Source organism: Phaseolus vulgaris, chromosome 7 (genome assembly GCF_000499845.2).
Source record: "Phaseolus vulgaris cultivar G19833 chromosome 7, P. vulgaris v2.0, whole genome shotgun sequence".
Lineage (NCBI taxonomy): Eukaryota > Viridiplantae > Streptophyta > Magnoliopsida > Fabales > Fabaceae > Phaseolus > Phaseolus vulgaris.
In genome coordinates, this window is record NC_023753.2 from 8,978,848 (window position 1) to 8,988,986 (window position 10,139).

Below are 10,139 nucleotides of genomic sequence, written 5' to 3' on the forward strand. Positions count from 1 at the left end.
GACAAGATTTCCCTTGATGACCTTCCACTGCTGATTTCCGAACTTCACTTCATGTCCCTATTCGTCCAACTGCCTAACAGAAATCAAACTTTTCGTTAAGCTTGGAACAACTCTGACATCCTTCAAAGTCCATAAACCAACTGGTGTCTTCAACACTATGTCACCCATGCGCGTAACATCAAGAGTGTTATCCGCTAGTCTTACCTTTCCAAAGTCCCCAATAACTAGATTATGCAATGCTTCAGAATCCATGACCCAGGAATCCACACTGTTATCCGCGCAACAAACTAAAAGGTCCTCGTCCGCGAAGTCTTCTGCAATGTTGACTTATTTATCATTTGGGCATTGATTCCTGAAATGCCCCACCTCCTTGCAGTTCCAACATGTTACACTTGAGCAATCCCGAGTCTTTGACTGACTCCTTCTTTTGTTCTTGCTCCCACTATCTCTGATATTTTTCTTACCTCTGATGACATATAGCGGTTCACTAGATGATTCCCCAGAACACCTTCTTCGGACATCCTCGCCAAGAATGAGATCACGAATCTTCTCAAAAGTGAATTCATCTGATCCCGCTGAACTGGTAACTGCTGTAACCGTTCCGGACCAACTGTCAAGCAAAGACAATAACAGTAGTAAATCTTGAACTTCATCATCGAACTTAATGTCCATCGACGTAAGTCTGGCTAAGATCATATTGATGTGCTCAGTAACTGAACTCGCAAATCCTCAATTTGCATTTTCCACCAACTGAAGTTTGTACCATCGAATTTTCAATTCGGAACTTCCCGTTTTCTGCCATCTCAAATGACTAGTCGAGATACTCGGTACAACTAATTTCAGATCTTGGCAATCTTTTTTTTTTAAATCAAGACCACAAAAATTGCACCACCCAAAATCAGTCACCAACAGACTTGGTCGCAGTCCCCAATGCACTAGCGCTCTGCCGCACTGGACTGCAGTTGCCAGGACGCACACCGCTATTGTTCACACTCTGCACCACCACCGTCGCACTGCACTCCGTGCCGTCTCAGACCAGCACATTTGTAGAACGCACATGCAACCCTAACTTTGGGATGTCGTTGCCGCCCCTGCGAAACCCTAGCTTTGGGATGTTGTTGCCGCCTTTGCGAAACCCTAACTTTGGGACGCTACTGCTGCCCATGTGAAACCCTAACTTTAGGACGGTTGCCGCCTCTGTGAAACCCTAATTCTAGGATGCTACTATAGCCGCAATTTTCACGTCTCGTCAATTAATTTCTACTGATCGGATCTCTAGTGTGTAAACGAACCAAGCTCTGATGCCACTTGATGGGAAAAAAGCACACGGAAGCAACATACACAACCACGAATCAACTGCAGAAAATAAACAACACATGAATTAACGTGGTTCGGTTGCCAACTGCAACCTACATCCACACGGGCAACTATTAGGTTTTCATTATATCCTCTTGCACACCAATTACAAGTACAATGATTTCTTTAAATAGAGATTATAAAAGGGACACAATAATTAAGCCCATTCATTAAACATAGTGGCTAGTCAGCTCAACCCAATTGGTTTTGGATTCATACCCAACACTAAGAACCCATGCTAAGAAGCACTTGTTCGTTAATGATCACCTTCGAAGGAAATGTTTCACATTGTATGTGGTGGTAGTGGAGCTGATGAACTTTCTTATGTTTAAGTTCATTCAAAGATCTAAAAAGAAAGGTGTTGGGAAGTGTTTTATCGAAGTCATGAGTGCCAAAATGTTTTAGTCAAAGATATCGAGAGACCCTAAGTTAGAAACATTCATCGTGTGTCATTTGTAGTGATAGTGGATAAATCTATTTATAGACCTAAAAAGAGTTAATACACATCCCTTTTAAGAATAATGAACCTTGAGTGTGAAGACATGTAAAATTGTGCAACTGGACCTTAGGTAGACGTGTTTTTTTTTTAAATTAAAATTCGAATTGTTATATATTTAAATCAACTCACCACATTGATTGAAGTCCACTTAAGACCTTATTCAATATCCGAGTTGAAGATAATCATGTACGATACAACTTTTAATAAAATACATTAGATCTCTTACAATGAAATATGCTTGTACGCAAATTTTAAACTAACTGCCATTACAAGCACATCCTACGAGAAGACCATTATCATTTGTAGTGAAACAAATAAAATAATGTTTCTCTAGTGAGATTACTAAAGGGTGTGTTTGGATTAGAGGTTGTGGGTGAGTGAAAAGTTGAGGGTGTGGGTGAGTAGAAGTGTGAAGAAAGTGTGGAAAAAGTTGAGGGTGTTTGGATTGGGAGATGTTAGAGTGGATGTGTGAAAAAAGTTTATTGAAAAGTGTGAATGATGTGATAGTTGTGAGAGTATTTTAATATATTTTAAATAGTGTAAATTGTAAGATTACAAATTTACCCTTGTATATAAATAAATAGGAAAATAAAATATTAATTAGTTTAAAAGATATTTAAGTTAATTAAAATAATTAGTATTATATTATTTAATTTCTATTACATTATATAATAATAAAGTATACTTTTTTGTCCATGTGTAAAAAAATAATAAAAAAATGATTATTACTTTTGTACATAATTTTCATAATTAAAATAATTGTAAGTTTCAATTATAACTTAAAAAATAATATAAAATTGAAATGAATTAAAAAAATAGAATATAGAAATGAAATATGAATTTATGTCCAATCTAAAAAAATATTAACTAACCCTAAACCCTAAAAATATTATTTACAAATAAAAAACTATTTCTTATAAACAATTTAATTTTTAAACACTAATAACTATCTACAATAATTATTAATTTTGTGCATATTTTAGTTAATTAAAATAATTTAAAGTTTTATTTATAAATAAAATAAAAAAATGTAAAATTCAAAGAAATAATTAAATATAATTTTAAATATAAGTATAATTTTATCATTTTCTATCATTTTCTTCTCTAAACCTTGACTGTGTTTTTAATTACTACAACCTTTTTTTATAATTTTTTAATTATAAGATTAATAATTTATGTATAACCTAACAAAAGAAACACTAAACATTATTATTATTACTATTTTTAAAATACGTATTCATATCTATAATTTCAATTTATATGTAACAAAATAAATATTCATATTTCAATATAATCTTTCCTTCCAATATATAATTACATAAACAACTTATCACAATAATTAATTTACTAATATAATTAATAAATTTCTCCTAAATATTCAGATCTAAAATTACAAAGTAATTAACATCAATAATTACTTTCAGATAATTTAAACAAATTCAATTCCAAAGAAAATTTAAACATAAATCTAAAAACTATGAACATAATCAATTATCAGTTCCCTTCAAAAAGCCACATAATCGATTATCCACAGACATAATCGATTATGCTTGTAGTGCAAAAACCAACATAATTGATTATGTTAGTTTCATAATCGATTATGGTCAAAATAACACATGACCCATAATCGATTATGGTTGCCAAAAATTTCCAGATAACCGATTATGTCAGCAAACATGAAGCTGAAATAATAGATTAGGTTCAAACTGAAATAAAAAAAAAACGTAACCCAAGGCACACATGAACCACCAAACTCACTCTCCTACCTCTATTCTCACTGAAGACCCTCTCCAAGCACTATATCAATGCAACTCTTTCTCTGTCAAGGCTAGCCAGATGTATATGTGGTGTAGATATGGTGGTCTTCGAAGTGGTGTAGATATGGTGGTCTTCGAAGGCACTTATATAATGGTTCATCATGCACCTACTCTCTCACCAATGCAGAAAGAGTTATTGTGCATAACGTGAATAAGGGGCAGCATGGTAAATGAAGGAATCCTACGTGGCTTTCCACCCTTCTCACCCTCCTATCTCCTCATATCACAGATGAACCAAAAACCACTCTCCTTTCCACTCACCCTCACCCATCTACAAATCCAAACGAAGGTGGCACCCAACATCCGTCTGCACCTACAATGTCACCCCCAAAAGCAAACAAGCCCTAAGAGTTTAAGAAGATAACATCACGAGAGTTATTGAGAGAAGATTGATTAGCCAAATAATTAACTTTGGAGCATGTGAAAATACTGTTTCTTGCTTGTTTTTCTTTCATAAAGGAACAATAATCTCGGAGGCCATCTATGACCAAAGTTATGTAAATGATATAAGGTATGATATATATTGAGAGAACCTTCACCACTTTTACCACTTTATCAACTCCAAATTACTTTTGAGGCATAGAAAATATGTCATTTATCTTTATATGATTATATTGCAAATTCAAGTTTTTTCTTCTTACAAGATTTGTAGTTACAATTCGTATGATGTCACTTATTGACAACTAATCTCCAACAATTTCTAATCACAAGCTTTCTATTTGGATAAGGTTTTACAATCAAATCATAAGAAATTTAAAATAAAAATAATAATAGCAAATTTGGAGATAAATTTAGTATTTTCACGTTAACATGCAAAGAATAAAAATATAATAATTAGTCCAATAACGTATATTGTAGAAAAATGATAAATGAATGATAAGTATATTCTTTACATCGATCCAACATCCCTATTTATAAGTGATCAAAAGGAAAAAACAAACAACACCTAGAAACTAACATGAAAGACAGATTAAAGTTTAAAGATTTTTTTTTTTTAATTTAGTCATTTTCAGAAACCAAATTAGAGAGGTCGTATAAATTGAATAACGCCATTCACTTTTCAGCCTAATAAAAACGGAAAAACGAATCACAAAGAGAGCATTCAGTTATTGCGTCGGGTCAACTCCACTCCACTGGAGACCAACAGGGAAGTGAGAATACACCGTAGCTGGAGCTGGGGAACCTCGTCGCCACTCGCTCTCGTCCCCGACGGAGATCCACCATGGACGGCAACCCCATCACCACTTCTTCCTCCGCATCACCTCCCGTGAATTTCAATTTCTCCCCCGATAACCCCTCCCCACTCACCCTCACTGCGGATCAGGTCAGCCACTGCGCCCAAGCCCTCAACCTTTTGAAGGAAAAACTCCACGCTCCTCACACCATCACTCGGGAGTTCGCACACTTGCAGGTTCGCACCCTAACCTAATTCATTAATCTCATATCAAACACAGTAAGATTCAACCCACCGTGTTGTGTTGCGGTTTCAGGCAAACAGAATAACGCCGAGTGAGATGAGGAGAAGATGCACCGTCGCTCTTGACGCCGTCAATTTGAGCAAAAACCGATACACGGACGTTTTGCCATGTAAATTTACTACCGAGGGTTTATTCAATTATTGTGTTATTTTCGGGAAAAGAAATTGAATTTAGTCACTTCTTATTTCAGTTGACAGTAACAGGGTTGCTCTCAAATCGAGTACAGATTATAGACCTGCAGCACAGGGGTATATCAATGCAAGCTTGGTCTCGGTATAAACTTGCTTCTTCTGTTTGTTTATTTAATGTGCATTTAATTAAATAACTGTTGTGCAAGGAGCTTTAGAGGGATAGATAGATAGTTAAATTGGCTTGCATGTGCCTCTTCAATGTATTGTGTAGACCTCCTCCCCTGGAAACGTGTCACAGTTTGTAGCCACACAAGGTCCACTTCCACATACTTATGAAGATTTCTGGGAGATGATTATCCAATATCACTGCCCTGCAATTATCATGCTTACAAGGTTGGTGGATAATTATAAGGTACTTATCACTTGGCCCTTCCTAGCCTACTCACTAACATATTGACTTTTTCTTCCTCGTATTTTTTAATCACATTATTTTTACTTTCTCTATAGATGGTAAAGTGTGGAGATTATTTTCAAGCGGAGGACGGACCTAGAGAAGTTGGTAATATTTCTGTTATTGGTAAATGGGTGAACACTACCGAAACTTCATTGGTGCTGCGCCTTTTAGAGGTGAACCATAGAGAGGTCAGATGATTTTCCACTTGTAATGGTTGTGATGTTTAGGCTATATATCTTTCTTTACAGACTGGCAGGGGTAATAGTCTGTGAATGGGAGGATGTGAGGTTCGGGAAGAGGTCCCATTCTTCTTGAAAACTTTATTATTTCATCTAATGCTTGGCCTTTTTTTTTGTAATTGTATTACTATAATACATCCTAGCCTGCTCTAAACCCTAGGATATCAGAACTTTTGTTAGATACCCCTCACTTTAATGCTTAAACTGCATACTTTCCTTAATAATAATATATCTCTCAACCATTCAACACCGCTGCTGTTAACACCAGAACCTGAGAGGCCACTCCAAATTTAACTATGCAAGTTTAATGAAATGATGGATTGTGCTTATGCTTTGCCGGGGATAGGGGTTCTAGAACTAGAGTTGACTCTTAGTCTTGTTTTTGGAAGTTTAGGGCATTCTTTTGCGTACTCTCTTCAAATATTTTAAGCTAAATAACGATGGGTACTTTTATCAATGTGAAAGAAACGACACCCTTTAAAGTGATTACTTTACTTCTAATTATTATAACACATAGCTTTGCCAAGTTTTCTGGTTGAGTTTCTAGTTATTGCGCTCACATAATCTTCCCTATATAAGTGATTTGAATTAAACATTGAGGAAGGACAAGTAACATAAGTATAACAAATAAACCTTCTTTCGATTTGTTAGTTTCTTTTAATTTGGAGATTTTTTTTGTCCTGTCCTTGGTTGTATATTCTTCCATTTTTTTTTCAAATTAAATTTGTTTTGCTCTAAGATAAATTTCCATCACGATAACCTTTCATCTTTTTTTGTTTTTTAAATGTTCTGCATACCAAGTGAAGTTGGGTGGAGGGTATCTATTTTGTTTTATTAATATTTTACTTTGTGGTCTTAAGATGGCAATTTGGTGTTGAGTTAGATAAACACAGGAAGCTAGAAAGAAAACATTGATCAAAAGCCTAGCCTACTGGCATTGATTGATGGAAAACTACTTTTTTAGTTATTAACTTGGTTTTTAGGTGGATGAATTCATCTATGCGTACTAGCCTGAAATATTATTCATCCCAATATATATATATATATGGGGTTTACCTTATTGCAAAATATCATATTTTCCCCCTTATAAACTTTCCTTTTCTACCAAAAGAAAAAAAAATATCACAATATTTTGTTTTAATTTTGGAAGGCACTCAAAATTTCTCTCCATCTTCAAGGTGTTAGCATCCTGTTTCATGCTTATCTTTATCTATTGTTGCAGGTAGAAGATGCTCCGATATCTGTTTTGCATATTCAGTATCCTGAATGGCCTGACCACGGAGTTCCCAAAGATACATTAGCTGTGCGTGAAATTTTGAAAAGATTATACCATTTACCACCAAACCTTGGTCCAATAGTGGTTCACTGCAGGTTCATCTCATTCCTTCTTTTTCTGTGTTTATTCACTCTATGACAGTGATGATGACAAAAAATCACGTGCATGTCAAACTCTCTCACTCAGTGCAGGTATTGGTAGAACTGGAACATACTGCACAATTCACAACACAATTCAGAGAATACTTGCTGGTGATATGTCTGCTGTAGATATTGCTAACACAGTAGCTGTGTTCAGGGCCCAGCGTATTGGAATGGTTCAGACCCAGGTATCAAGATTTGTTGATTTAATATTTAAGTATGCTTAATGAATATACTGATTTTTCATGAAATGGCAAGATTTAGGTGGGCCGCTTGTTAGTCAAGTTCCATTTCTTAACTAAATAAAAAGACAGGAGCTTTTGAAATATAAAGAACAGTGATGATATGGTATATTGTTTTGTTTGATGGTAAAGAAGACAGGTTGTTGCAACGAACTAGGTTAGCTGGCTAGGCAAGGATGTCTAAATTAGAAGTTTGAAAGAACACCATTCTCCTTCAGTGGAGATTCTATCAATTCCTTTATGTTGAGAAAAAAGGAATATTTTGTTGCCCAGATTGGAACTCCTAATAATAGTAACATTTTGGTGGTAATGAAGGCAGATTGTTGCAAGGAACTAGGCAAGATATATAGGCAGGCAAGGATGTATCTAAACTCTCTGTTGAGGAACCGTGTCCTACTTTGAAAGTATCCATCCCTATTTTTTGATTACATGATAAGTGTGTTCTATCAACTAGTTTATTACGAGGATCGTTGCTCCTATTACTATTTTTCATGTGGAATATAAAGGTAATTAAGGCAAAAATAAATAAAATTGTGAAGGCTCCTCCAACCGACATAAGTACTCTAAGAAACGAGATGGGGTACAACTTGCTTTCAAACTAAGAATAAAATGAACGGAAATAAACTTGGAAGATTAATTTCCATGGTCTTGCACAGGTTGAGCAAAAACATTTTTTCATCAAATAAAAAAACTGGTGTTCAATGACAATCGAGATAGAAGCGTGACAATTAAGATACGGTTGACAACTATCAACAACTAATGCACTGTCTTAGAGTTCAGGTTATGACAATTATTTATGCATTTTCCACCAAAAAACGCCACTGAATTTATGGAATTGAGACAATCTTTTGAGCCCAATCTCCCAACACTATTGTGATTATTTATGACAACTGTATTCAGTACTTCTAGCACAAATATTTTGTGCGAAGGGTTTTTTTTAATCCTTGAGCTTTGGGGCATTGGAAATTTATTACTAGCTTTCTGTTAGAAATTAAATGACCTGTTTCAAATTCTTATCAGATGAATACCCTCCTACTAAAGTTTTGTATAGACATGTATCCCTCCTAACAAATCAAAAATCAAAGATGAGGAAAATTCGTGTAATTTTAAAAACAAGAGGAGAGGTTAGTGTAATTGAGGAAAATCTTAAGGAAGATGGCATTGTACCGTTCTTTCCAGAAGGCTTGTTGGCTGAGATGGCCTCAGTTTACCAGACACTTAGGAATCGATCCTAGTTGGGAGCTTATTGTACAGATCTGTCTGGCTCCCTATCTTAACCTGATATTCCTTCTCTCCATCCCTATAATTTGTAATCATAAACCATAAGTATTGTTATTATTATTATGTGGCCCTTTTCTTCTATATGCTTACTAGTTGACCTTTTTGGTGACTCTGCACTTTATCAGGATCAGTACATTTTCTGCTATAAAGCTATCATAGATGAACTGGAAGACCTTGTATCTCAGCAGTAGAAGGGTACGTACTTCTGCTCCCTTTTCTAGTTTTTCAAATAGTGTAAATATTAGCTCCACAAATTCTTTTTCTGCAGGATAGGAATTGTTGGTTAGTTTTCCTGGATTATTTAATTTCTCTATACCCTTGTCAAAGTTATTTTGATATCTTAACGAATTGGTGTGTTGTGTGTGATGTAAATCCAGAGCTGGAAAGATGCTATAAGCTGCTTGCCTCGTTTTGAAGCTAACTTCCAATTCTTCGATCTTTTATTTGGTTCGTGCAATGGTCATATCTCCCGGCTGCTAACACTGAAACATTGGCATTCTGGATATTTTATGAATTTGACTGTTATTCTCTAGCTTTTCATGTATAACTGCAGGCAGGGGAAAGCTGACAGATATTAGCATCCTTTTGGTTATATTGTTAGAATTATGTTGGGGAACAGAATGGCTTAATTATTAATGACTGCAATAATCAAAAGTCCATCGCCCATCTGTTACTTCGTTTCTTTTTCTTACGCCTCCTCTTCCCTTTTTTGTCCCCATTTTCGCTGTGAAGAAATTTCATTGGCTATATTGCATAGAGCTAATAACAGTTGCATCCCTACTGAAGTTAAATAATCCCATTTTATGTGTTTAAGCCTTAAGATTAGTCAACTTGAGCTAAGATCACAGAAAATAGCAAATTTCTCGGGCAATTTATGGCTACATATTTTATATTTAGTTAAAGTTTAAGAAAAATAATAGAAAAATAAGCCATGCGTTGACTACATAAATCTAATCACAGTATTCTGTATTACAAGTTTGATTTTTTTACAATTATTGTCTTAAAAAAGCTTATTAACGATGATTTCTGATTAATTGGCACTGTAAATCTTTTTACATTGATAGTACTTAATTATTAAATTCAAAATATGATTACTATCAAATAATAGGAAAATTACGAGTTATAATGAAAAAAAAGTGTATTAATATGTCCACATTGACAAGAATGCAAATTCTATTTTGTTACAAGAACAATAAGTATCTATGCATTGAATAGTATGATTTAAT

General features: G+C 34.7%; 1 protein-coding gene across 2 annotated transcripts; it reads left to right on the plus strand.

Annotated features, from left to right (window-relative positions):
- Positions 1 to 4,735: 4,735 nt before the first annotated feature.
- On the plus strand, positions 4,736 to 9,586 carry LOC137828120 (protein-tyrosine-phosphatase PTP1). 2 transcript variants are annotated; one of them, XR_011083814.1, is made up of 9 exons: positions 4,736 to 5,083; positions 5,163 to 5,259; positions 5,341 to 5,423; positions 5,553 to 5,693; positions 5,789 to 5,923; positions 7,197 to 7,345; positions 7,442 to 7,578; positions 9,039 to 9,108; positions 9,291 to 9,586. XR_011083814.1 is itself a non-coding variant. In XM_068634567.1 (9 exons), the coding sequence occupies exons 1-8, from the start codon at positions 4,895 to 4,897 to the stop codon at positions 9,102 to 9,104; spliced, it is 1,002 nt and encodes a 333-aa protein (XP_068490668.1). In that variant the 5' UTR covers positions 4,736 to 4,894; the 3' UTR covers positions 9,105 to 9,108; positions 9,291 to 9,586. The 2 variants fall into 2 exon arrangements, 1 of the variants encoding a protein (XP_068490668.1); XM_068634567.1 differs by having other exon boundaries at positions 7,437 to 7,578.
- The last annotated feature ends 553 nt before the right edge of the window (positions 9,587 to 10,139 follow it).

Bases quoted from the DNA above. Each gene is read 5' to 3' on its own strand.
- LOC137828120 (XM_068634567.1), top strand. From the start codon at position 4,895: ATGGACGGCAACCCCATCACCACTTCTTCCTCCGCATCACCTCCCGTG. The intron at 5,924-7,196 runs GTCAGATGATTT...CTATTGTTGCAG, and splicing joins TAGAGGTGAACCATAGAGAG to GTAGAAGATGCTCCGATATC. The intron at 7,579-9,038 runs GTATCAAGATTT...GCACTTTATCAG, and splicing joins TTGGAATGGTTCAGACCCAG to GATCAGTACATTTTCTGCTA.